At 42.3% G+C, this 27,749-nt stretch overlaps 1 protein-coding gene across 14 annotated transcripts in view; it reads right to left on the bottom strand.

Annotated features, from left to right (window-relative positions):
- The window catches only part of FOXP1 (forkhead box P1), a 576,401-nt gene that overhangs the window by 236,679 nt on the left and 311,973 nt on the right, over nt 1–27,749 (bottom strand). For 13 of the 14 annotated variants that reach the window (XM_069966877.1, XM_069966876.1, XM_069966887.1 and 10 more), the window contains one exon: nt 6,844–7,025. In XM_069966877.1, the coding sequence (XP_069822978.1) occupies nt 6,844–7,014 (171 nt within the window). In that variant the 5' untranslated portion in view covers nt 7,015–7,025. Of the gene's footprint in view, nt 1–6,843; nt 7,026–20,272; nt 20,292–27,749 lie in introns of those variants that run through there. The other variant, XM_069966885.1, reaches the window with a different exon arrangement.

Here is a 27,749-nt window from a genome sequence, read left to right as displayed (position 1 = left end):
TTGCTGGAAAAAATAATAACACTTAAGAAAAAAAAATAAATCCCTTCACTCAAACACCGTGCGCAAGGTATTTTTGACATTTTTGCACACATTGGTTGGCAAACACATAGCAAAGGCTCTTCGGGTTCTTATGAATAAAGCTTGTTGTATGTGCTTATGTTTTAAAATATCTGATTGCAATGATTTGACCCCTGAACGCAGGAAATGAGGATCCGATGACCCCACTCAGGGGTGTTACCATAACCAACCACTAGAGGTGTTTGTCCTAGATAACATCCGCAGGCATCACCTATCATCACATACAATTTTATTTGTGTCCTTCCTCCTTGGCAGCCCAGGTATCTAAACACACAATTTTAAAACGGTTAGAAAAACATGACCACTTTCTTCCAGAGACAGAACGACTCTTCAGTTTAGGGGTGTTTTGCAATTAAGCTCCATTCATTTTAATGGAACTGAGTTGCAAAACCCAACCTGGAGACAGGAGTGGTGCTGTCTCTGGAAGAAAGTGGCCATGTTTTTCTAATGCTGCATAACCCTTTTAAAACTTTAGAATCCTACATACCTATACCTATTTCTGGATTTCTGGTGGGGGTGGGGTCTGTTAAAGAGTCACTGTCGTATTTTTTTTTTTTTTTGCAGAAATCAATAGTCCAGGCGACTTTAAGAAACTTTGTAATTGGGTTTATTAGCCAAATCTGCCATTATCTGCATGTAAAAAGCCTTTTCCCAGGTCCCCCCCTCCTTCCTCTTTTTCATCCACTCTGAAAAATCTGAAAATTGTGACTTGTTGCAGGAGTCGTACCCTGTCTGCTCTAGGGAGAGGGGAGGGGGGAGGAGGAAGGAGGGAGTTAGCCGGCAGCAGAAAGCAGATAACAGAGGATTACAGGCACGGAGCTGGGTGACAGCTGTAATCCGAGCTCAGACAGGTCACTGGTGACTGTCCCAAGAGATATCCCGTGAGGGATTTGTAGATTAACTCTTTGTTGTCCTGTTTTGGTCTTTTCTTTAGCTCTCTCCATAGGAGAACAATGAAGACAGGGGGGAGAGCTTCAAACTGCTTTTTCATGATAAAAATGCATTTTTCGGATAATAAACCCAATTACAAAGTTTCTTAAAATCGCCTGGACTATTGATTTCTGCAAAAAAAAAATTCACGACAGTGACACTTTAAATATATTGCACTAGGACCCAGGAGCTTCAGGTCGTGCCTCGGGCACATGAAAAGAGACTGCATATACTAAAGAAACCAAGTAAAGATGCTAAGAATAAGACAAACTAGAGTTCCACAAGGGACTCATAGCTCAATGATTTTAAAAGAAATCTGTAAGGTCTGTAACAGGTACAGAGTAGGGATGAGCGAACCTACAGTAAAATAGGCCGAACCCATACCTTCGGACGCTGTTTAACATTGCCTTGAAAAGATGGATACAGCATTAGAAGACTTAGATGACATAATGAGATGTCATAGGTCTCCTAGGGCTGTGTCTATGTTTTCCAGGCAGCTTTAATCAATGGGCAAAGGTTTGGGTTCAGCTAATTTTACTGTAAGTTTACTCATCTCTACTACAGAACTGCAAACACAGGCAGATAGGTAATAGGGAGATAGAACAAATGATGCCTTTGTCTTCGTTGATGGTCATTTGCAGAGTTATAAAACTGCATTTTCCCTTGGAAGCTGAAGTGCCACAGAATTTATGCTGAGCCACAGCATGCATGCCTCCTTGCCCACCTTTCCCTGCCTTGACTGATTGAGGACCAGGATTAGAGGCTCAGACGTGCATGCTATGGCCCAGCATTACTTCTGCAGCACTTCAGCTTTTAAGGGAAAATACAATTTTATAACTCTGCAAATGGCCATCAGCAAAGACAAGGCATCATTTGTTTTATCTCCCTATAACCTGTGTTGGCAGTTCTATACCTTGTACAGACCTGATAGACTCCCTTTAAAGAAGTCAGAAAAAAATTAATGAATAGTGTAGATAGAAAAATGTGGGCTTTTTTGTATTATATTTTTTCTGTTAATGGTCTGTATAAACCCAACTGTACCCGATGCACCCCAATTTTCCCGAAATGTGCACCAAATTATTATGTTTGGTGGAAAACCCAGTCAGATAAAATCCAATAGTGAACAAACAACACTACAACAATAGAACAACTGGGCCAATGTTTTTTTGCGTTCCAATATCATGGCCAAGCCTCAACTTAGAGGATTGCCAACATTTTTCTGTCCCCCAGAATAGAGAGTTTTGGTTTTCTTTGGGGGGTTTATCCAGACACCAGAAAAGGTCCTACTACTTCTGCTCTCTGCCACTCCACTCCCTCCCTCTGAACGTCTCTGGTGGTAACTTCCGCAGACAAGAGGGTGGCGGGAGCATGTTTTGGGCAATGATCTATAGCTGCCCAATGTTACTGATGTCGTTACGACATTGGAAAACTATCAGACACTTCATTCAGGCATGGTTTCACTTGTACTCAATGCCCGCAACATGCTCCTGCTCCCCTCTCATTTCGGAAGTTATCACCAGAGACAATGACAAGGAGGAAGTGGAGTGCCAGAGATGAGAAGAGGCAGCATTTTTTTCTGCTTTCCAGATAACCCCCTCCAATATTCCTGGAGCAATTCTCCACTCCTCCACCTAGCAAGAGCATGAGACCAACCTGGGCATTTTAAATAAAAGATTAGCCCAACCTGTGCCCCAGACTCCAAGGGTTGCCCCATCTCTGTCATTCTTTTCCTTTCAGCTATACAAAATGTTACATTTTCACAAACATAACTATCACATGTGGAAATGTATGTCTCCTGGATTACATATGTTACACATGGAATTAACCAGAGCTGAAAATGCCATGACAAACCCTTGATGGAACCCTTAAACAATGATAAATATGAGCGTTTTTTTTGTTTTGTTCTTTCATGCACGGCTGGCATATCATAGTGTACTAATTCTACTGTCCTACATTAATCAAAGCTGCAGCCCCTGTTGTCTTAGCACCACAGATTGAGAATGTGCCCCTGGCGAAGAATGAGGGAAAAGTCAACAGGAATTAAGTTTCAGTGTAACTGTTTACTCAACTCTGGCCTGCAGTTATTGAAATTTTATCCATGGGTTTGTGTGACTGCCACACTAATGACTTCAGCATGGCTGTGATTCTCTCACTTCAAGTAAAAACCTGTAAGATGGAAATGATTGAATTAGCTCTGTCTATGTTCCTCCAAGGTCAAGAAGCCTATAGAGGCAAGTTAGTTATCTGGAGAACCAAGATGGGGTGTTTGTCTTAGGGTCACTCATGGATTACCTGCAATGGACAGTGAATCCATTATTTACCAAGTTAAGATGTTAAACCTGCGAGAATTCATAAAGAGGAAGTGCAACAGATTGAGTACCCCCAAAATCATGGGAATTAAAAGTAGCCCATCTACCTATTAAAGCGACTCTGTACTCACAATCTAACCCCCCAAACTAAGATCTGTCCTGGGGTCTGTTCGGCAGGTGATGCAGCTATTGTCCTAAAAAACAACTTTTAAACTGGCAGCCCTGTGTCAAACGGCCATGGCCTAGAATATATGTGCCCTAACTTTGCACCACCCCTCCGTCCCTCCGCCCCACCCTCTTTATCATTAGGAAAGCCACTGACAGATTTTCTACTATTCATCACCTGTGTCAGCACAGCACATGGGCTGCATCATCAAGGCACCTGTGCTATGTTCCGACAGGAGAAAATGTTCTAGGGGCATTCCTAATGATGAAGAGGGTGGGGAAGAGGGACGGAGGGGTGGTGCAAAGTTAGGGCACAGATATTCTAGGCCACGGCCATTTGATACAGGGCTGCAAGTTTAAAAGTTGTTTTTTTAGGACAATAACTGCATCACTTGCTGAATGGACCCCAGGACAGATCTTAAAAGCAGCTATCTGAAGGTACAAGTGGTTTGGGGGGACAGATTATAGGTACAGAGTCGCTTTAAGCATTGCAATCACATCTCCAAATACAAAGGACCTTTCACCGATCCTGGCTTGTCTGTTTTAGGAAATACTATACATGCAATGCCCATGAACTAACGCATCCGTATCACCTATTTTTATAGCTCAGCATAATGTTGTTCCTCTGTTATTCCTACACCTACTTGGCTATTGAGCCATACATTTCTAGTAAGAATAACAGAGGAACAACACATTACGCTTTAATATTTAGAGGCGATTTAGCCTGATTGAAGAATCTGAATAAAGAAACCAGTCAGGTTGTCATGTCAAAGCATGGCCTATTTCCTTGTTTTCAATACAACCATATATCGCCTAACCTGAGTCTTGCGGCTATTTGCAAGGGAATGTGGCACTAACAGTGGGGGTGATGATTAGAGATGAGCGAATTTGCTGAAGTTCGGGTTCGTCTGAACCTGAACTATCGGCTTCTGATTGCCGCTGTTTGCAGCCTCCGTGAACAGGGTGGATACAGCCTAAGGACTGCCTGGAAGACTGGGATACAGCCTATGCCAATGTCTGTGTCCCAGTTTTCCAGGCGGTCCGTAAGGCTGTATCCACCCTGTTCACGGAGGCTGCAGACAGCGGCAATCAGAAGCCGATAGTTCAGGTTCAGACGAACCCGAACTTCAGCAAATTCGCTCATCTCTAGTGATGATGTGTCCTTACTTCTGAGTAGCAACTACGCATCTGCAATAAAAAGGCCACAATGCTCATGAGTATAGCTCTACATGTACCGACTAACAGCCCTTTCCATTAACCATGAGACGCCTCCCCACCCTTTACCAACCAGTAAATGCCAGCTAGGGCTCGGTCCCCTTTAATTCATTAATTGCAGATATATATAATATGACTATTTTTACAAAGAAATTGGACCCTATACATATGCTTTTCTTACTTTGACTTTTAAACCTTATCACGAGATACTGTCACTTTATCAACCAAACTGACTGCAAAACACCAAGTTCTTACTGCGATTACATAAATACAAACAGGAGACAAGGGTAAACCACTGGCAATAGGCAGAGTGTACCAGCTCACTCTGACCTTGGGTAAATTACTATTTTTCTTCATTCAAGGATATTGTGAAGGTAGAAAAGTCAAAAAGTCCTTTCTTTGGACGCCAGTTCCTCTAAGGCTGTTTATGTTGCTTATTATGTTTGTACTAGGGAGGATTTACAGTCTTGCTTGTATTGCAGTAATCCACTTGGGCTCTAGTTATATAGACCGCATATGTATCCTTTGATAGATTGCCTAATCCTTTTAATGGACTATAAGGTTAAACAGGAGACTGCACAGATATTTTCTTCTGTCACAGAATTAGGGACAAAGAGCAAGTGTAAAGGCCCTGATACACCAAACGATTATCGTCCATACTTGGCCAATTACCGTCCATTCTGGGCTATGTTTGGTCATGTTAAAAGATCACGAAAAGCCGACGTGCGCGACGGCTGATCGTGATCTTTTAACAAGTTAAAACGCAATGATCATGTCAGCGATGGCCTGCCACTCACCACCCCGTGTAATAGGAGCGGCAGCAGCAGACCACCATTGGTTTCAATCCCGCTGCTTCCCATTTGCTGTCTGTGTAAGTAATAGCACGGCAGCGAGTGGAGAATGAGGGAGAATCAAGCGCTGACCTGACAGGTCAGTGCTCACTTTCCCCTTAATATCGGAACCATGTAATACGGCCTTAAGATTTAGACCGACTTCGTTAGCGATTAAGTAAGAGTATCTCCAATCCAGCCATTTGTGCAGGTTGGTCCTGGTATGCAGTGGATAGTACCCACCAAAATGGTGAACTGGTGATGCTGTCATGGGCCCACAAGGCTCATTTACAATACGGGGAGCTGAAATAGTCCTACCTGTTCAGCTCTCCAGCACTCCACATCTTACCTCCGGCCATCTAGCCCCCCCCCCCCCCCTATATGGTCTTCAGAGGGGCCATTAACCCCTTTATTGCTTACCAGATTTGCCTGGCGTTACAACAATAGCTGTAACAGCTGACTGGCAGGGTGTTGAAAGTTGAACTCCCAAAATCTAGTATAGGATAGGCCATCAATTGTCAAGTATCCAATAACTCCTTCGAAGGAACAGTGATAAGCTGATCCTGCTGGGACCCCAATGAAGAGCAGATGGAACACAGCATTACGCAATGGGCCCTCAATGGGCTGAAATGCAATGACAAGCCAGGTCTTCCACATCTAGACATAATCTTTGTAGCAGCTCCCCATTTTAATTAATAGATGGGGGGCCCGAACAGAGGAACCCCCACCATCATCTGTATGAACTCCCAAATATTGAGACCAGGTTTTACAAACCCTTTTCATTACAGTATATGGGGGACAAACATTATGCAGTAGAGTGCAATACACTTTCTAATCCAGATGACCAGGCACTGCCAATTCCAGTAGCATCATTGTAACCTTAGAATAATGCAGTGCAACTCCCCCAAATTCACTGTTACCGTAAACAGTGTATCACAGGCAATAAAAGAATATGACTGATCGGTTCCTGTGGGTTGCAAAGCATGTGAACTGCATGCGCCACTCATTTCAAGATTTGCATTGCCTTCATACTAAAAGTGATGCCAAAAACAGACAATTTTCTCTCAGTAGCAGGAGAAGCATCCTCCCTCACTTCAACAGTTGTCAGCAGGACTATTTTTTGGTACTAAACAGTACACACAGTTTTTTTCAAGCAGCACATGCGTCTTTGATCTCTGCACTACAGTGATGAATGCCTGAAACTGGGCGCCAGAACACATAATAAAGTATAAATTTCACATTCCATTGTGATTGCATGGAAGGTTCTGTTTTCTCTACCATCTCAGACCGGAGAGCAGGATGAGGGGGCACGGTACCTGGTGTTGCTGAAGATGTGCGAGGTCGGCCGCGGCGCAGTCCAGAGAAGGTGTCTCTCCGTTAGATCGCGTTTCTCGTAATGTGCACTCTAGTAAGTGGTTACCAGAATTTCCACCATTCTGCACGGCTGAATCGTTACTTTTCGTCTCAGTCCCAGATTCTTGCATCATGACTCAAAGCCCTTAAAACAAGGAGGGGGAAAGCATAATAAAACAGCTGTTAAAACAGTTAGTGTATTGGAAGATACGTGCCCTGCTTAAAATCAGCCCCAAACTGTAAACATTTGTCATTTCCTTCCATACAATTTATCTTTCCTGAGCGCTTCTCGCTAACCGTTCGTATTTATTTTGTTTAACAGCTATAATTGTAGCAAATTTCAGTTCTAAATGTAGCGGCTTGTTTGCTTTTGTTTATCACTTTCACTTTTTTTTTTCTGACATGCATATTTTATAGGAAAACAAAGTTCTGCTGTTTGTACAAAGTCGGAAAGATAATGAGGGATGTGATTTGGGAATATGCGATTCTCTTTCCCCAAGGAAAATTAAAATTACACAAAATTACTGAAAGAAATCGCTTTTATTTCACTTTACCCTTTTATGTTAGTAGGATATGTGGCCACACCCTGCAAGGTAGCATCATGCAAAGGACTACATCAACCATCTGTTATGTCCATTGTGTAATCGCATAGGTCCATACAGCTTTTGCTAAGGAGACTGCCTGGTTCTGCATTTATTAGGCCAGGTTCACACACAGTAAGACACCGGCCATTCTTTGACCCAGCCATGTCACAGAACGGCCGGTGTCAGCGAACTTTCTGTTGAATTAGGATGCAAGCCTGTTTGCCCCATCTGTGTGCGCCCACATCCCTCTATCTCACTATAGAACACAATGGAAAGTGTGGCCGGAGCCAGACTTTCCATTCTGTGAGCTGTCAGTGTTGTGTGGCCGCTATTCAATGAATAGCAGCTGCAAAAAACTGACATGTGTACTATGTGTATACACTCCAGACAGGATTCCATCGACTTTTAATTCAATGAATATTTTGAATTAATCACGGCCGATGTTGCAATTTGCAACAACGACCATGATTAACTCAAAATATACGTTGTATGAACATAGCATTAAATTCATCATAGTCTTGATTAAAAGTCCTATATCAGGTATACAGCAGTTATGCACAACCACAATTCTACTTGGTTCCAGGTAATAAGCAAACTCTGTCTAGATTGATATTGCAGTCAAGTGTTATTCCAATACATCTGCCCCATCCTATCTTCCAGATGGTAGAAGGGTGAGTGGAGTAACACATACCCACAGGGGGACACCTAGCGGGGCCAGAGCCTAACTGTTAGTTATAAAATAATAAACTACACCGTACTTACCTCGCTCCCTCTAGTGGCTGTTCTGGTCTGTTCTGGCCCCTTTGTTTGCATAGCCTGATGCTATTCCAAATACACTACAGTAAACCACTGGAGCAGTAGTGCAGGATCATCATCAGGAAAGATGAAGTAGCGCATCATCAGGGTAAGAAAACAAAGGTGACCAAAGTGGGCTGGAGCGTCAGCACTAGAGCGGGTGAGGTAAGTACAGTGTAGTTATTTTATAGTCATAGTTGGAAGCAATTAAATATTTAGTTAAATAGTAAACCCTTTTAAATGATATAGTGGTAATAATAATCTTTTAGCCAGTACAATCGATTTTACGAGCACTGGAAAAACATACAGTACAGCTTCTATCATTTCACATGTAAATATTGTTATAAAATATCATACATGTGCAGTACCCTCTTTATTATGTAGGGGTCTAAAGGAACAAAATGGGGTGGGGACCTGTTGTAAAATTAACATTTACATTTAAATAAAACACTGTATAAGCAGTTCCAAAAGGATGCGTCTGCGCCAGCCACAAATATATGTGAGTGCAGTCATAAAAAATATTGCAGAGCTAAATATCACTTAATCCGGAGGAGTATTTATTTACCCTTCCACACCTTGAATTATGATATCGGCAGAATAAACAAGTCAATGACGTTGGAGAGGCTGAGTGATTCACTACAAAGAGATGTCTTCTTGGAACAGTCTACTAGTATACAAAGCTACAGAGAGGGCTTGTTTGTGCCCTCTGCGGTAACTGCTGTTGGTGCCCTCCATATGGTGTGCTGTTATGTATATACATAATCATACTATAGAGTGTGTAATATAGTTGTCTAAAAACAATGCTATTTAATTTACCTTATACACTACAGAAATAATATACTGTATAGGTCCTAGGCCTGGACTGACCACCTGCCCTACTAGACAGATAGCCCTCAAGCTCCACAGTGTTTATAAAAGAGCCAGGGTGAATGGAAAAAGAATACAATTCTGCAATACCTTCTCCAGCTCCAGATACTTATTCCATGTCATCAGGAATTATCGGATGCATTGAAGAATTGTTTCTAGTTTGGTTTATAATTCAGTGGTAAAATGAGTCACGTATCAAGTAACTTACTCGAAAAGGATGAAGTCAGTGTTTCTTTAGTGAACTTAAGAATGTAGATAAGCCAAGATTTTTTTAAGTGTTTTTGAGAAAAGGCAGCACAAAGACTTCTATGACTTCTATCAAAGCTTAAAGGGAACGCAGGTCTAGATTGTTTCCAAATTGACTGGGCCTATACCCTGGGTGTGGGGGTGTAAAAGCCACTAAATGTTGGACAGGATATTTAAAAATTGGGCCAGGCAGCAAACTGAAGTCTAGCTACGACTATGACAGTGCATGAAAACCAAAGTGGCTGCTATTAGAGGTCAAATATTGGTTGTCACCTAACCTTCATAGACTCCTGAGTAGTGTTGAGTGGACTTGCCGAACTGTTTGGGTATTTGCATGCTCTGCCAGCTGCAGGAACATTCATTTCCATAAGGTCCATTCAGGGTGTGTATGGAAAACAATTAAGCATTGATTTCTATATACACCATGGACAAACAGATTGCATCCGTGTGTGCATGGAAGATTAATAATGGCCGCTATTTGTAGAACAGCTGTTGATTTGCCATGTGCATAAAACGGGAATATTGCATTCAATGCAATGTCGCCCAGGCTGAAAAGAACAGCCGTTGTTTTAACTGAAAATACTGCGTTGTGTGAACATGGTCTTGATGCGTGGTATAGCGGCTCAAAAAAAAATAGTTATATTATACATGCTTGATATTTTTAGAACTCACAGTGTAAATGCTGAAAGCAAACATAGGTGTGAAATACAGAACTAAAATTAGCCTAAAACACTGCAATCCAGCAGCACAGTTGTGGAATACAATGCAGAAAAAATATATTCAATATGTCCTTGCATTTGTATGCAGGCTGCTTGAGATTAAAGGGGGGAAGTGGGGCTGCTTTAGACCATCTATTTATAATATTCTAATCTCTGAACAATAAACTGAGCACATTATGTCCTGCTGCTGGGACCTCTAGTGATCAGGTATAATCTTTAGCATCTTAAAGAGGTTATCCAGTGCTACTAAAACACGGCCACTTTCTTTCAGGAGGCAAAGATTATGGTGGGAGCGTACGAGAGGGAGAAGGTGAAGATTTTCCCCTTCTTCCTGGCATATGCCTATCGCATCACTTGCTCGCCAGAAGGCGGGGGGGAGGGGTGTTGGTGGCGGCAAGGTGGGAGGAGGCGTGGCCTCCTCCCGCACCTAATTTATCATGACTTGCAATTTCTCATAGGCGTAACTCATGATCCAAATCTATACCTGCGTGTTTTTCTTAGTGGATTTGGCCAGGGAAAAGACTGGCATCTTGAGTAAGTCTTCTGATTTTCACTCTGAATGACTAAATGCAGCAAACATATTTTTTTAAAATATTGAAAATATTAAACATGTGTTTTATGTGTTGGCGCAGATTACAGGAGAGGATTATAGAAGAATGCCAGCCATGAGATGGCATAGGGAAAAGAAATGTGTCTAACATGTAAAGCGACCTGTGCCATATATTTTATGCCTTCCGCGTAATTTGATACATTTGCGCAATTTGCACCATTTTCTACGATTCCTAAATTTATTCAATCAAGAATAAGAGGATCAGTGTACCCAATTCAGCCCCATACAGCAAGCTAAATGTGGTTTAATTGCAATGCATTTTGTTTTTATTTCTGGCCTATTCCTTTAAATATGGTCACGTCAACCAAAACTAATGAAAAACCTTATTAACTCGGAACAACACTAGGTATTTGACCACACTATTTTTCAGTGGCAAATCAATTTCACACACATGAATCTGTGCTAATGTCACACTGTTAGTCTGATAACTGAAAATTATATTCCATACCCAGAGCTGTATCAAAACATATAACCTACACCATGTTCCATAATTATTTCTGAATAATTTAACACAAGACTAAGCTGTATCAAAGCATACAAGGAAGCTACACAGTGGATCAAATCTTTGCTTTTCAGAGAAGTCATGTCAACAGAAGCCAAGGAGTGTAATCGCGGACGCGAAAACATTCGAAGATATGCCTACGAGCAAAGAATTCTCAAAAGCTTTTTACTGGAATTCTCAATGCATACATTGTGCGCTGCGCGGGGACAGAGGCAGTTGTGCTGTATTTGTTCCTTTTATGCGAGGTATCGTGAGCGATCATATATGTTCATTCTAGAAGAGCAATAGCAATTCTGCATTATCAGATGACGATGTAGCATAGTGGAATTTATCAATTAAGTCACACCGCCTCCTTAAAATCCCAATTAAAGGGGATGCATCCTAAGCAAATCGCCTTTTTGAAATTGAGCCATTGGGTCTGGCTTCTCTCATTCAAGGTGATCAGCTCCAAACTTGTCGCTGCAGTGCAAGTTCCATGCCCAATACTTATCACCTATCCATGGGCTAAATATGAATGTATGGTGTAGGAGACAACAAGTAGCACACGTTCCCCAACTGCACCATGGCATATGTGGGAGCCTTGTGGCACGGACTGTTATATAGAAATAAGCAGGAAGTGAATGGTTGGCACTACATAGACCAGCTCCAAACAAAGACACAGAGGACGGCACTGCTAACTCCTTAGATTGCTGTTCAGACCATGCCAATATAACCTGCGGTATGCACCTCTCGTGTTGCTCAATCCAAGAAACAAAACAGTATATATGTAAATCCAAGATTTACTTGGATTTACTACATAGACCAGCCCCTCTGATGATAAGAGAAGTGACATAGATAGTGTCACCTCCTCTGGATAGATAGAGGAGACTGCTGTTTTCAAATGGAAATTAGGTGCCACTAGAGGGGGTGTGGAACAAATCACTTAAGTGGCAGGGATCTACTTGCTGAGATGGCCAACCATTGGGCTTCCTTAAGTGGCTGCTGCATAACCTGAAAAGAGAGAACATGCCATCGACAGCCGCCACAAAATGTAAGACACTGTGCCAGAGGAGAGGAAGTCTCTCTTGCATGCATGCCAGGTAGCTCTAGGATGAAGCCAGAGAGTTAAGGTTTCTAACAACGTTCCTTGCTGATAATCTGCCCATGTAAGAGGGGCTTAAGAGTGGTAGGAGAATATCTCAGGTACATATAGGGGGAGCATGCTTGGCGGTGGTTGGGACGTATGTGGTTGGGTTCCCACTGGAACCCTGAGTAATGCGCACCTGAGGGTCAGCAAGAAAAGAGCATCCAACAAGCCATGAATAGACTGTAACCATATAGGCCAAGTAGACGCCATAATACCATCCACCATATATGCCCACCATTGTTTGTGGAATAGCCCCTTTATGGTGAAAATTTTTTCACATCTTTCACTGGCAAAAATGTATTATAGCTCCAAAGCCTAACTGTGTGATATGTCTTATACTAAATAAAGAAAAAAGGGGGTCTGCGTTTTTTACAGTTTTTCCAGAACAATGCCCCTCTCGTCCATGGCTTGTGTATGTAATTAGAGTTCACGAAAATATGCCTGCGCTGCAATAGCAGACGCAGCCTGGTTATTTCTTACAATATTATTTAAAAGCAATCATACAATTAATCCCAAATGTAAAATAATGAGAACAGAAGGGAAAAAGGTTGATTATGAGATAAAAATACTTTGACAGCAACAGAATGATGCATCAATTCCCATGAAGTATGAAAATAAGCAACTTCTATAGAAAACACAAGAGGGAAAAAAAATCAGGCGCACAGCTGTACGTGTGAAATGAAATGTACAATGGGATTTGTTTAGCTACTATTACCCTATAGTGAATTTTCATAATCATTACAGGAAGGCGTACAAGGCAGTTCAAGAAGTAATCAAGAGAGTAAGCCTCGGGGCTGTTTTAATGTATGCAAAGCTGGTGACCCGCAGAAAATGAGAGGTAGGATTCAATGAATGCGGAGGGCTGCCTACATCCTACAGACCCGGCCTGATGAGGGACTACTAAAATTAACACCCAATTAATTTCTGAATTGACAAACAAATGAAAGTCATAAATCTACTTTCTCATTAATTTTCCTTTTGGTATAATTTAAAGCAGCAGCACAATGGGAAAACTGAGCATTATCCATCATAAATATCAGAAAGATAGCATTATACCGTCATAAATTATGCATATTACCTGTTGTTAAAGGGGTGATTAATGCACAATCAGCTCTGTTTTACAGTATGGATTGTCTAGACGGGAACCCAAAATCTGAAATGTCATTTAGCACGGTGGAATTAACGTGTTTATCGAGGCTTGCTTATGGCTTCCACAGGCTTAACAACATTAGCTGTTTTAATACTAATCAGGTTCCTCGTGCCGAAGACCTGGGCTGAGATGGCCGGTGGGGAACAACGGGTTAATGCACATATATGTATGTAATATACAGGAACTGTGTCCCTCTTCCATCTCATAATCCTGGCACATATAACCCTGACATTTAATACCAAGTTAATATGGTCATATACAGCCCACTTGGTAACACCATGATACCGCTCATCATATCATTCCACCATAGTAATGCTAGGTACAGGCCTGAGAAAAATAAAGTTCAGCCGTTTTAATTCTATGTTTTATATATCAGGACATTAAAAAAAATCTGACATGACAAATTACAGTTACATTTCTTATATTAGGTGCAGTATGTGAAAAATAAAGTACATGCTTAGGCCATGTTCATACAATGCATGAGACTGGCCGTTCTGTGACCCTGCCGGGTCACGGAACGGCCGGTCTCTGAAAAAATCATCCCGTCCACATCCGTGTGCGCCCACATCAGAACTCTCTATAGCACACTATGGAGCGAGCGGCCGCAGCCACTCGCTCCACAGTGTGCACTGACATGTTTTCCATGGCCGCTATTCAATGAATAGCGGCCGCAGAAAACTGACATGTCAGTTGTTTGAGGCGCCGCAAGAGATCCCGACCTGTGCGTATACTATGTGTATACGCTCTGGCCGTGATTACATAGAAGGAAAGGTAACGTATATTTTCGTAATAATCATGGCTATTATTAGAGATGAGCGAACCTGGAGCATGCTCGAGTCTATCTGAACCCGAACTTTCGGCATTTGATTAACAGTGGCTGCTGAAGTTGGATAAAGCCCTAAGGGTGGTATTACACGGGCCGAGCAGTGCCCGATAATACCTGTAAACGAGCAGCGATCTGCTAGATCGTTGCTCGTTTACTGGGGCGATTACACGGCCCGATAATCGTTTGACAAGAGCTGCAAGGACATCCTTACCGATGTCCTTGCAGCCCTTGCTAAACTGGCATACATTACCCATCCACGTTCCAGGGCTGCTCCTGCCGTCCGCTTTTCCGGGGGTCCCGTGCGCGCTCTAGCTTCACAGCGGCCTGTCAGCTGGTAGGCCGCTCAGCCAATCACAGGCCGAGACCGCCGCGGCCTGTGATTGGCTGAGCGGCCTACCAGCTGACAGGCCGCTGTGAAGCTAGAGAGCGCGCGGGACCCCGGGAGAAGGGGACGGCAGCAGCAGCAGCCCTGGAACGTGGATGGGTAATGTATATCGTTAGTCGCCGGGCCACGCACCGCTATTACACGTAGCGGTGCGCGGTCGGCGCCTGACAAAAATAGGGTCTAACCTATATCAACGATCAGCCGATGATCGCTGTCATCGGCTGATCGTTGCATTTATTACACGGAGCGATAATCGGCCGAATCGGGCCAATTCGGCCAATTATCGTTCCGTGTAATAGTAAACTTAGGCTATGTGGAAATCATGGATATAGTCATTGGCTGTATCCATGTTTTCCAGACAACCTTAGAGCTTTATCCAAGTTCAGCAGCTCCAGCTAATCAAATACCGAACGTTCGGGTTCGGATCGACTCGAACCTGAACCCGGTTCGCTCATCTCTAGCCGTTATACAACGGCTGTGATTTTACGAAAATATACGTTGTGTGAAAATAGCCTTAGGCTGCATTGCCACATTGCAGCCAAAACCTCTATTTGGTAAACTATAGCGTGCAATATTTCCACCATTGATCGGTAACATTGCACTGCTAATGGTGACCCCATGGGGAAGTGGTTTTAGCCAAATTTGGAGGCTGCAAAGTGTGAACGTTGCTTTACTGCTTCCATGGGAATAACTGGCGTAATTCCACAGCAGAATTCTCCGCTGCAGAATCCCGCCATCCTCCCTGTCATAATGACAGTCTATGGCAGGCTTGCATGCCTCCTCTCTCTGTGTCTCTTCACTCTGAAAAATGTCAATTTTTCAGCGGGGAGAGAGGAGGCCCGCGAGCCTCCCATAGACTGTCATAATGACAGGGAGGCTGTTGGGATTCTGCGGCACAGCAATCGTGGACCGCATTCCAACCTGTCCTTTTTTTGTGTGTGTGTGACGCGTATTGCAGATCAGCAAATTTACAGGATGTATGAATAGCACCATAGGAATCAATAGGTTTCAAAGGATTCAGTATTCTCTACTCAGCAAATACTGATGTGTGAATGAGGCCTTAGACTAAGCCTATGTTTTTGCAACATCTTTTTTGGCTGTTTGAGGTAAAAAAACTGTTGTTATTTCATGATGATGGCCGTTATTGTACAAAAGACGACAGACATTATGAAACTATGGCCGTTATTTGGCCTCAAACAGCCCAAAAAAAGCTGTTGTGGGAAGATAGCTTTATACCATAATCTTATACCAATGTATACGGCTACATACTTTATGTACAACAAGTTTCAATGCAGACACTAAGATAATTATTTCTAAGTAGAACATGCTGGGATTTATAGTGCCACAAACAGATCCGCAGTGCAATACAAAAGCCTCAGCCAGGACTATAATCTGTGTGAGATCTCCCTGAATAGCCATGGAATGAGCACTATCTCTTTATATATTCAGGAACATGCAGCGTAACAGCATACGAGTCCGTTTGGCACACGTCTCACTTGGATAGAGTAAAAGTTGAATTTATTTGGCTCGTTGCCACCAAAGCACTACTGCTATCAATTGTCGGTTCGGTCATGAGGTTCTTTCTTCTATAATATGAATGGCGTGACAATGCCAGACTCTGCACGGCTTTCATCACTATTATAAACACGTTTTACATATAATATATAAGGCCAGCAGTGTGGCTCGCTACGGACACTTAACCACTTCATCTCTGCAGGAAAGAAGGAAGTGAGAACAAGCTGCACACATATGGCCGCTTATCAGGTTTTACTTTATGCCAAGTAAATGGATTTACTATCAGATGGTGATTGATTATTTTCTCCAGGATGCTGGGAGTTGTAGTGTATATGCTGGAGACACAGCATTTTTTTTTTTCATTTGCGTTCCTCCTTTTTACTACTTTTCTTGGTATAATTCATATAAGGCAATAAATCCTGAGATCCAAGAGTTCCTTGAACTTGGTTATGATTTTTCTATCAGACAACAACATTGTCATAATTAAAGGGTTCTCATAATTTAAAGTTATCCTCTAACAATAGTATAGGAGATGACTAGGTCATCGGTGAGGGTCCAACCTTTGGGATCCCTGTTGACCACAAGAACAGAGAAATAACAGAACAGTTTGAGCTATTGGCTGAACAAACAGTAGGTAGTACTGGGAGCATATGCCCAGATTAAAGGGGTACTCTCACAATTTAAAGGGGTATTCTGGTGTCACAAAGTTATATAGAATTGTCATTTACTTCTACTTAAAATGCTCAAGTCTTCCAGTATTTATCAACTGCTATATGCCCTACAGGAAGTGATGTATTATTTCCAGTCTGACACAGTGCTCTCTACTGCCACCTCAGTCTAAAAACTGTACAGAGCAGTAGCAAATCCCCATAGAAAACCTCTCCTTCTTCGGTCAGTTCCTGTCACAGGCAGAGGTGGCAGCAGAGAGCACTGCATTATACTAAAAAGAATGCATCACTTCCTGCAGGACATACAGCAGCTGATAAGTGCTGGAAGGCTTAACATTTTTTAATAGAAGTACATTACAAATTTATATAACTTTCTGACCCCTGTTGATTTGAAAAAAATAAATAAATAAAATTATATGCCTAAGTACCCATTTAAACTTATAACCTATCCATAGGATAGTACTAAGTGATTAGTGGCATTGGACCCCTGCCAATCTTTAGAAAGAAGGAGAAATGTCCTTCATAATGAAAAGAGAAAACAGCGCTCCACTCATTGCCTATGCAGCAGCGTTTAGACAAGTGCCACTCCATAGAGAATGACTGGAGCACTGACCAGCATTGCACAGCCTGTTCCTTTCACTGCAGGGGACATTTCTAGTGACTGGTGGACTCCCAGGGGTAGGACCACCACCAATCACTTAGTTTTACACAATCCTATAGATAACTTTGGAGGATAACTTTAAATTGCAGGCCTACCCCTTTAAGCTAGTCATATATTCACAATACCTGCCTTCCGAACACTTATTCAGCCAACAGTGACCTATGTCTCTCAGGTTCCCTATATATATTTATACATGGCTTGGCCAAATGCACAGGTATTCTGAATGGGGGGGGGGGCCTCTGCCAGATACCCCTTATCCAGAACATTGAAATTATTCAAGATGACCTTTATCTACCCCAACATGTGCAATTGGAGAAGAATTGGGATCCCCCATATACATGACATGACTAGTCAATGCCACTGAAATAGATGGGCTCAGTTGACTTTTCTGTAATGAGTATGGGCAACTTCAGTGTAAAATATTTTCAGTGCTCTATTTGTTAATAAGCAAGAGACGCAAGCAAAGATGGATGCATTTCAATCCAGGACCCTGGGTACAGTCACCATGTTACTTCACATGGGATTCTATTTTAAAACAGGCCCTAGAAAGATAGATAGATAGATAGATAGATAGATAGATAGATAGATAGATAGATAGATAGATAGATAGACGGATACAGATATAAATATATTCCAGATAGATACATATACTTATAAATATATTCCATATAGATATTTAGATAGATAGATAGATAGATAGATAGATAGGAGATAGATAGATATTCCAGATAGATACATACATATACTTATAAATATATTCCATACAGATATTTGGATAGATAGATAGATAGATAGATAGATAGATAGATAGATAAAAAACAATAACAGCAATAATTTATTATCCTGTTGCTATGTGTTTTCCATCCTAGCTGTTTCCTAATTAGCACAAAACACAATACATTTTATTTATTTGTCTTCGGTGTCTGTGTGACCCATGAAGATATAACTTTAATTCCTTATGAACATGGCTGACAACCTTCATCAGCTATAACACAATATTACCTTAACTTTCCTTTATCTGTATGCACTTGTACACCATATAAAAGCTCTGGGTAGCAGATGAGCTAGCGGAGAGATACAGGTTTGGAACCAGGGGTTTAGAGGAAGACTGCTGAATACTAGTTGCCAGGGTCAGTGAGGCGTAACTGGCAGGAGATTTTGCAGGAAAGTGATATTGACAGAATAAGTAGAAATTTACAAAATAGTAAAACTAGACAAAGCTACAATGCAGAATTCACATGTCAATCTTTCAGCAAAAGTCAGGTGTATCCTTATTAAAGGCCAGGGGTCACACATGGGGTCCCACAATACTCATATTCCCTGCCATACAGAAATACTTGGTTCCCTTTACATAGATCTTTCACTTTATTCTTGCTAGAAATGTGCAGATACGCTGAGCTAAACCACCCAAAGTCCCCGTGCCCACCCTTCCTTCAATTGTCTCATCTGTCCTTAGTCCTGCAATTCAATTGTTTGATACCATGTAAGTGTCTGCTGGCTGCAAATGTTCAATACTAAGGAAAATAAGGTCTTAATCAGCATAATACAGAGCGTGCGGAGCACTAAAGTGATGGGATGGGCAGAAGCGGGACTCAAAGGTCAGAGAACATCAGGAGCCACGCTGTACAGTTCATCATATCCCGGACAGGGCTGTTTTTTGTTTTTTTTACTAAGAATAGACAGAGAAGCACAATTCTGCAAATACTTATTAATATATAGTATATTAGGCGTCAGGATTCCAAAAAGTTTCTATTTTCGCACATGGCAATGAAGACTTGGGTTTTTCAAAGGGTTTCCTACTCTCCAAAATGTACTAAAAATGCCATAACATGTCCATATAACATACATATTTTAGTGGCCATAAAACACTCTGATCTTGTGTGGTTCTAGATCTTCATATCGTCATTAAACATATGGAGCCCAACCTGTAGGCATGTTAAAGAGGTAGTCTAGCCTAAAACATTTGAATATAAAACAACAACAAAAAAAAAACACTAGATCAATGGGAGTCCAGTTGATGAAACCACCACTGAATACAAGAACAAAGAACAGAAGACTTAGATGATAAATGTTTTAACCTGGAATTATTTTAGGCCTGTCCTACTATATCCAGGAAGACCTCATCACAAAAAAAAAAAAAACCCTTCAATGCAAATCTGCCTATAGCACGGGGCGATCAGCAGGAGCAAAGTCAGCGCTCGCTTTCGCCTCGTTTCTCGCATGCTGTTACATGCGCCGACAGCAAGTAATTAAGAGTAAGGCAATTGTTGAATTGTCTTGGCAACTAATAGAGGGTAGCGACGGTCTGCTGCTGCCACTCCTATTACACCAAGAGGGACGTCAGCAAATTATTGCTATCTGGATCGTTGGTCTTCAACATGTTGAAAGACTTAGAAAGACAATGATCAGCCGACATTATGCATGTCGGCTGATCGTTATCTTTTACTACACAAAGCGATTATCAGCCGTAATGGCTAATAATCAACCAAATATGAACGATAATCGCTTTGTGTAATGGGGCCTTATACCCTACCCCCTTTTGTGTCCCAGGTGGACATCATTCAAGAGCAGCCATCTCTCCATTCATTGTCTGTAGGTCTACTAAACTTGCATAAGGGATAACAACTTGAGAGTTCACCCTAATAAAAATAAGTCGTTTCGATTCTGTTTGAGATTCTAGAATATCAGATTACAACATTATTACAGACAATGAAATGTCTTTTAAAAAAAATCCATACCTACACAAAGGACAGGCAACGTCCAGCAGGTCCTATCTGGTGCAAACCAAAGACGGATGATAGGAAAGAAGTAATAATTCAGATGCTGTAATCTGTTTTTCCCCATTTGTGTTTACAAAACAATAGAAGAACACACGGTCGTTTTGTGTGACAGGCGCTGACAGCTTACGGATTGCATCAGCACTGTAAATAATAAACATGCCGGGTAATTACACATAGAACAATAAAAACACCACTCTCCAAAGACGCACAAAACTGTACAACTACTGGATTCTGGGGAGTTCCCTGATATCTCACAAATCCTATAAACATCCTCTTTGTGTATCTATTTGGGAGGTACATGTGCCCCAAACACTGAGCACCTACCAGCCATTCAGCCTTGACTACAGTATATAGATGCTGAGCCACTTAGCACAAAATAAAGGGACTCTGATGATGTCACTGGTATGGAAGCCCAATGCTTGGCTCTAATTATCTTACATTCTATTAGTTAATAGAGAGAAGTCCTCTGTTAGGATCTTTGTCTGATGCTCAAAGTAGAAAAAGATATAAAGAGCATGTCCTACTCTGAAGGATGTATGCTTTCCTGGGTCCTATTATTCTAAATGGGCACAGTGTAATGTTTAATTTCTCCTGTGGAGTCATTGCAGAGACTGAACACAAGGCCAAACATAAAAACACTTGGGCTGGAAATCATGGGGTTGCTGTGACAGTAGCTAGCTAGTTTAGGCTGGCACTTACAGACAAGGTTGTAGTTAGTTTGGTGTGTGTGTGTGGGGGGGGGGGGGGATTGAAGTCAGGAGCGTAGCTAGGATTTAAAGCAAGAAACTGTATGGCACCCCATGAATCCTGTATGCCCTTACACACTCATATGACCCAGAGCAGTCCCGCAGCGAACTGCGGACGTTCTTGTGGCTGAAGGTGCAATGCTGCCTCTGGCAATAGGAGAGGCTGCTGCATAGGCCCTGTATCAGTTGCATGGTCTGCCCCTATGGTAGCTAGGCCACTAGTTGCAGTAAGGACATTGCATCTGTCACTTATGGGGCCACTGTTGGTAGCACTTGAAAGGTCACTATGGCACTTATATGAACTCTTAAGTCCCTTTTACTCAGGAAAACATTGCTAGAAATTCTCTTTTAGATGATAGCGATCAGTTGCGGACTGGAAAAACTCAACGGCAGACCACAATACATTTAAATGGCCACTCGAACGATACAGTGATCGTTTTTGCTGCCCATCTGCACGGTTAATCGTGCCTTCTAAAGGCACTGGAAACTAGCGCAGATCTCACTGATTATGGAATGGTTGCAGAAAAATACCTAAAAGCCCTATTCCACAGTAATGATAATCGGCCAAATCGACCCCATTTGGCCCGATTCGGACGATTATCGTTCGGTGAAATAGAGAGAATGATCAGCCGATGATCGTGTCATTGGCTGATCGTTCATTTAGGGCCAGACCTAAAATCATCGTTCCCCCACCGCACATCGCTATGGTTGAATAGCGGTGCACGGCGGGCGACCGACGATTTGACAAGCAGCAGCGTACATTACCAGTCCAGGCTTCTTCTCCGCGCTGTCTTCATCCCCGGGTCCCGCGCGCTCTATCTTCAGAATGGCGAGTCAGCTGACAGAGCGCTCAGCCAATAACAGGCCGGGACCGCCGCGGCCTGTGATTGGCTGAGCGCTCTGTCAGCTGACCGGCCATTCTGAAGATAGAGCGCGCGGGACCCGGGGATGAAGACAGCGTGGAGAAGAAGCCTAGACAGGTAATGTATGATGCTGCAAGGACATCGGTAACGATGTCCTTGCAGCCCTCGCTCAACGATCATCGGGTTGTGGAATAGGCCCAGTAAACGAGCAGCGATCTAGCAGATCGCCGCTCGTTTACATCGTTGATCGGGCCCTTCTCGGCCCGTGGAATAGGACCCTAAGGCTATGTTCTTACGCTGTACAAACAACAGCCGTTCTGCCATGAATGATGAATAATCACAAACATTAATTCTAGCCATGGGTAGCATTACACAATGGCCGTTTAAGGGGAAATGGCCATTGTTTGTATAGTGTGGGAACATAGCCTTAAACGTTAAAGCATAAGGAATACAATAACATGTTAATACAATATATGTTATTATATGCATATAATGGTATATGCAGATAAACAAGATTGCATGTGAATACACCAAAGGCTGGTTCCACATGGGTGTCGGTATTCCACAGAATGACCCAATCTGACAGCTATCAGTGCTGTTACTTGGACCTGTTGTCAGACTGGGAATTGTGGATGTAATATCAATACGAAAAAGCACCTGTAATATGCCTGTGTGTGGGGACCCTGGCTGTTGCAAAACTACAATACCCATGGCGATGAGAGTTGTAGTTTTGCAACAGCTAAAGACACACAATGGCAAACAGTTATCAGTCATCCCTGCTCAGTCTTCTGTCTCAGGATCTATAATATTCTTATTGTATCGCTGTTTAAGCCCACAATGGGATCATATCAGGAAAAGGTGGTCGTCTGGTGATCATTATTAGCATCCGTCAATATCAATAGACGTCCGCCTTTCCCTGATATAGGACAGTATTGCTACATTTACACGAAACAATAATTTGCCCGATCGTACGATTAACGATGTCAGAGTAACATATTTTTTTTTTTTATAACGATCAGCGTTTAGACAGTACGATATATCATACGGAAAATTCATTTTGCGATCGCTTAAACCTATCTCACACATTGGTTAAATCGGCGAACGACTGTTCACACGGAACGATCTGCGAATTTTTTGTGAACGATCAACGACGATTTGAGAAGTTGTTGAAAGATCAAAATGAACGATTTCTCGCTCGTCGCTTGATCGTTCGCAGCGTTTACACGTACGATTATCGTTCGAATTCGATTGTTATCGCGCAAATTCGGACGATAATCGTTCCGTCTAAACGCAGCATATGTTCCCCTAGTGACCCTACACTGTAAAAAATTGTAAGATTATCAACCATTCTGGATTATGAGATTCTGGATTAATAGAATCTTGCTGTACAGTATTCTTTAAAGAATAAATTATAAAATATGAACCGGATTTTAATCCTTGCACAAGTGCCAAGGAATCTGTATACATCATGGAAGGTATGGAGGGAGGGAGAGTACAAAACACTAGACATAAAGCACAGCCACTGGGATATCTCTGGAGCCCCTTGAGATAAGAAAAATAAACAAAATTAAATGTATTTTAACCACATTCCAGGGACACCCCTCCCTCCCCCGTTGTGTTTTCTTCTTTTTTTATCTAGAAATTTCTTCCAGAACTATCCGGATAACACGCGTCTCACACCCACAAACAATGCAATATTTGTTTAATAAGCGATTGCTGCCATGGGTACAGTAAACAAGAGGTCCGGCATCGCTGTTTATGAACAAACACACCATCTTGCAAGATCAATTTAACATTAACCAGGTGGAATAATCAACAGATTTGTAGGTGACAGTCAGGGCAGGACTAGAGTAAACAGAACATGGGAGGAGATGGGGCCACTCTCAGGAAAGGCAAGGTCGGGAGGCAAATGTATCACAAAATAAACAGCCAGCAAAACTTAAGACAAACAAACAGTCATTCTTCTGACATTCACAGAGGCAGAAAAGGTTGTAAATTACATGCATCAGCTGCTGACCACCATGAAATCAAACTGGTTTACAGACCAGAACTTCTTGTTTACACAGTGCCATGTTTGCTTATAAACAGTAATGTGCAGTTACCAACTTGGAATTACTCAGTGTCCTATTAAAATGAAAAAAAAAAAAAAAGGATCTTAAAAATCCTGTTAACTATTTGTGGCAAAACAATCTGGAGAGTTCTTAAAAGAGAACAAAGACCAGCTCTGCCGGTAGGACCCTTTTAGATGGGGCGATGTATACAATAAAAGGGCACCGGAGAAGCTCATTACATGGTGCCTCCCTTTCCTTCTATCATTCATAGGCCACACATCCCCTAGCACAAGAGGAGAAGTAGAGCCGAGGGAAGAGCACTTTTTAACCTGCTACAATAATGCAACCGGCCAACAAATGGAGTGTTTAATCGCTGGGTCCATTCAACAGGGTAAGGCTGTGTTCACACGTTACAGTTTACAGTTATTATATAATGAAACTGCAACATGTGTGAACACAACAACTCAATAGTGAGCAAATTGGCCAATAACCACCCTTTTATAATATGGCCCTTACTAACAGTAAAATAGTTCTGAATAGTTCTGTCCATTTCTGTTGCTTTGCATTTTTTGGTTTGTTTGTTTTTTTAGCTAGATAGGATAGTGTTGCCTTGCTTTTCATCTACATCCATCTTAGGCTGGGTTTACATATATCCGCCTTTCCGGCGGCGTCCTTTTTTTTTTTACAACAAGTGCCACAAATGATGGCAGTAATGCATCAGTTGCCATCTTTTTTTAAATTAAACATCAATGATGTGCAGCAGCAAGCAGCGTTCTGACATACAGCAGGGCTTGCGATCCCGCGGCATTATTAACACGCCAAATGCTTTGTGTCCTGCCCCAATCGGTGAATGGAAAGTCCTCTACAGGTAAAATATATTTAATGGAACTCTTAACCCCCCAGGAAAGACCCCCTGTTCCCCTGGAGCTGCTCCATCTATGGCCACAGCATTATAGGTAATAGGAGAGTCACCAGCAGCACATCTGGATTATAACCGTCAGCATTTATTTCAGCGGCAGGTGTTAATCTGCGATTTACGACCGCATTGCTGGCCTAGCACCTGTCTTCCTCCGGACCAACATTCCACATAAAAGAAATGGGCCCTACAGGGAAAACATTATGAAAAACATTTGTTTTATTTTGTCTGATACATTTTTTCTTCTACAAGCCCCTTCCCTCCAAAGAGTCAACAAAGCTCCTATAAGCTTGTTTGTAAGTATCCAAGTCACTTGAAGGGACACTGTACCCTCTCTGGGTGGGTATAATGTTGGATGTTGTTCAAAGTTGGATTTTGTGGGACTTTGATGTTGTGGTAACATTATGTCGCAAGCATTACAACTATACTGACAGCCATTACATGCAATGTCGCAATGCAACATTGTGATCCTCATGTCTCACCTTGCCTTACAGCCACAACAGAAGAAACTTCCAGAGTTGTACTGAACTAAAATGATGTAATCAATTAACCACATTCGAACTGCGGACAATCCTAGTGTTGTGGTCATTATACATATGCTATGATTGTAGTTGTATTGTATTATGGACAGGAGAGACATCAGACCTTCCAGAAACAGCATTAGTTTTCAATGGGCTATGCTTATACCAGACACTTGGGCAGGTGTGGCGCTGTTTCTGGTAGATCTACTGTCATGATATCCTATGATTCCTAAACTGAATACACTGCAGCAAATATTCCCTTGTTAGAGAGGCAAGGATCACATGACCTCATGGATGACATTTTGCAGCATAAACAATTACTGTATACAAGGACAAGAACTTATAGGCAGAGAGTAGCACAACAATGGGCGTTTTCAGAATGCTCAAGCCCCAGACTATATAATTGACCATCATAAATACTAACATACAGATGACATACCAAGCTCCGCTCACTTTCAGTAATCCCAGTTTGGCAGGTTTCATGACGCTTTATGTGTCTGTGCTGCAGCCTTTATCCTTTCTATTTGTTATCACACTGTACATTTTATGTGTTTTGTTTTCAATACAAAACTCTGTACAGTAAACACACATAAATAAAACACGTTCCCTCATGTCATGAAGTTCCTCATAGGGACCCCGCCCTTCTCTTCCACGTACACAAACAACAATCTATTGTTTGTCTGCAAAAACTTCTAACAGCTCCACAGAGCAGAAGTACAAACCTGCTAAACTAATATAGAAAACGTAAGTTCTGGGCAAATGACTAAAGCCTCTACTACACGGGGTGACATAGAGGAGCAAACGAGCATTGTCAGCGCTCGTTTGCTCCTCGTTCCCTCCTCGTTCCCTGCCACCGTTATTACACGCGGCGGCAGAGAGTGGGTGAGTACAGGGGGGACCGCTGGGAGCTGCGGGGGGGCTTCCGGGTTGATTGCTAGATTGTCCGGGCAGCCCATAGAGGATAGCGGCGGTTTGCTGCCGCCGCTCCTATTCCGCGGAGCAAAGGCAGCACATCACTGCTATCACAGTTGTTTGTCTTTCAACATGTTGAAAAACAAACGAAAGCAACGATCAGCCAACATCAATCATGTCGGCTGATCGTTGCCTTGTATTACATAAGACGATTATCGGCTGTGACAGGGGATATCGGCTGAATACGACCGATAATCGTTCCATGTAATAGGGCCTAGAAAGGGGTTGTCTAGGAGTAGGAAAAAAAGGAGGTCAATGCTGTCTATGGGATGTGTCTGGTATTACAAAATTCAATAACTGGAGTTGAGTTGCAAGCCCATGGACAAGAGTGGGGCTGTTCTAGTCTTAGCCAACCCCTTTAGGATCTGTTCACACGTACAGATTGGCTGCATATTTATCGCTGCTAGTTTCTCGCACATAAATCCACAGTGATACTTATTGCTATCAAGTCAATGTATGTGTATTCTCGCTGCGTGTTTGGTGCGATTTTTACATGCGAGTTTTGATTTTCACAGGCGAGTTCAACACCACAAAAAAAAAACGCAGGTACTTTCGTGCGAGTTTGATGCGAGTTCTGTGCGAGTTTTACGCAGGGAGTCTGTGCGTGTGAACAGACCCTTATTATGATCATAGGGCCAATAGCTATAGTATCTTCTGCTATGGGCCCCTAAACACCATTTCTCCCAGATCCTGATTGTTCAGAGGATAAGGGATCGGTTAAATTTAAATTATTTGTCCTAATGGGAAGTATGGGGGGACAGTCAGGATGCAAACATAATTCTGTACAGCCAGCTAGCAAAAAGCAAGTGGGTTTTATTGTATAACCTATGGCTGGAGTTGTTTAGAACAGAAGACTGGGGTAGAAGCTGTAAATGGCTATAGTAAAATCAGACAAGATCAGGAACCAGGAGTCAGAAGTACAAAGTAGTAGATGACAGCACAGCTATGGGATGGTTTGGGTCAAAGGTTCAGGTAGTGTATTGGGAAAATATATTGCTGCCCTTTTGGTAAACATATTAAACATATTATGCTTACCTCTCCGCGATCCCCCGGTATCGCAATGTGGCTTCTCACTGCAGCCTTGCTTATTTAGAGACAAACTTGTCTCAGAAGTGAAAGCCAGCTCAGCCAATCACTGGCCAAGACAGGACAGCACTGTGGCAAGTGATTGACTGAGCGAGCTGTCACTCCTGAGATGAGATTGGAAGGGGGAGTCATATTAGTATAACAGTGTATTAGTATTACTATAGCTGAGCCTAAACCAGCTCAACAAAAAACAAGCAGGAAAAAGTGTAATGAAGTCTTATATCGACATAAAGTAGGCACCCGTCTGGAAGCCATGGTATAGACTTGTGGTAAGATGGCC

Source organism: Dendropsophus ebraccatus, chromosome 4, assembly GCF_027789765.1.
Source record: "Dendropsophus ebraccatus isolate aDenEbr1 chromosome 4, aDenEbr1.pat, whole genome shotgun sequence".
Taxonomy (NCBI): Eukaryota; Metazoa; Chordata; class Amphibia; order Anura; family Hylidae; genus Dendropsophus; species Dendropsophus ebraccatus.
The sequence above is the reverse complement of the archived record's forward strand: the minus strand, read 5'-3'. Positions and strand labels throughout refer to the sequence as shown.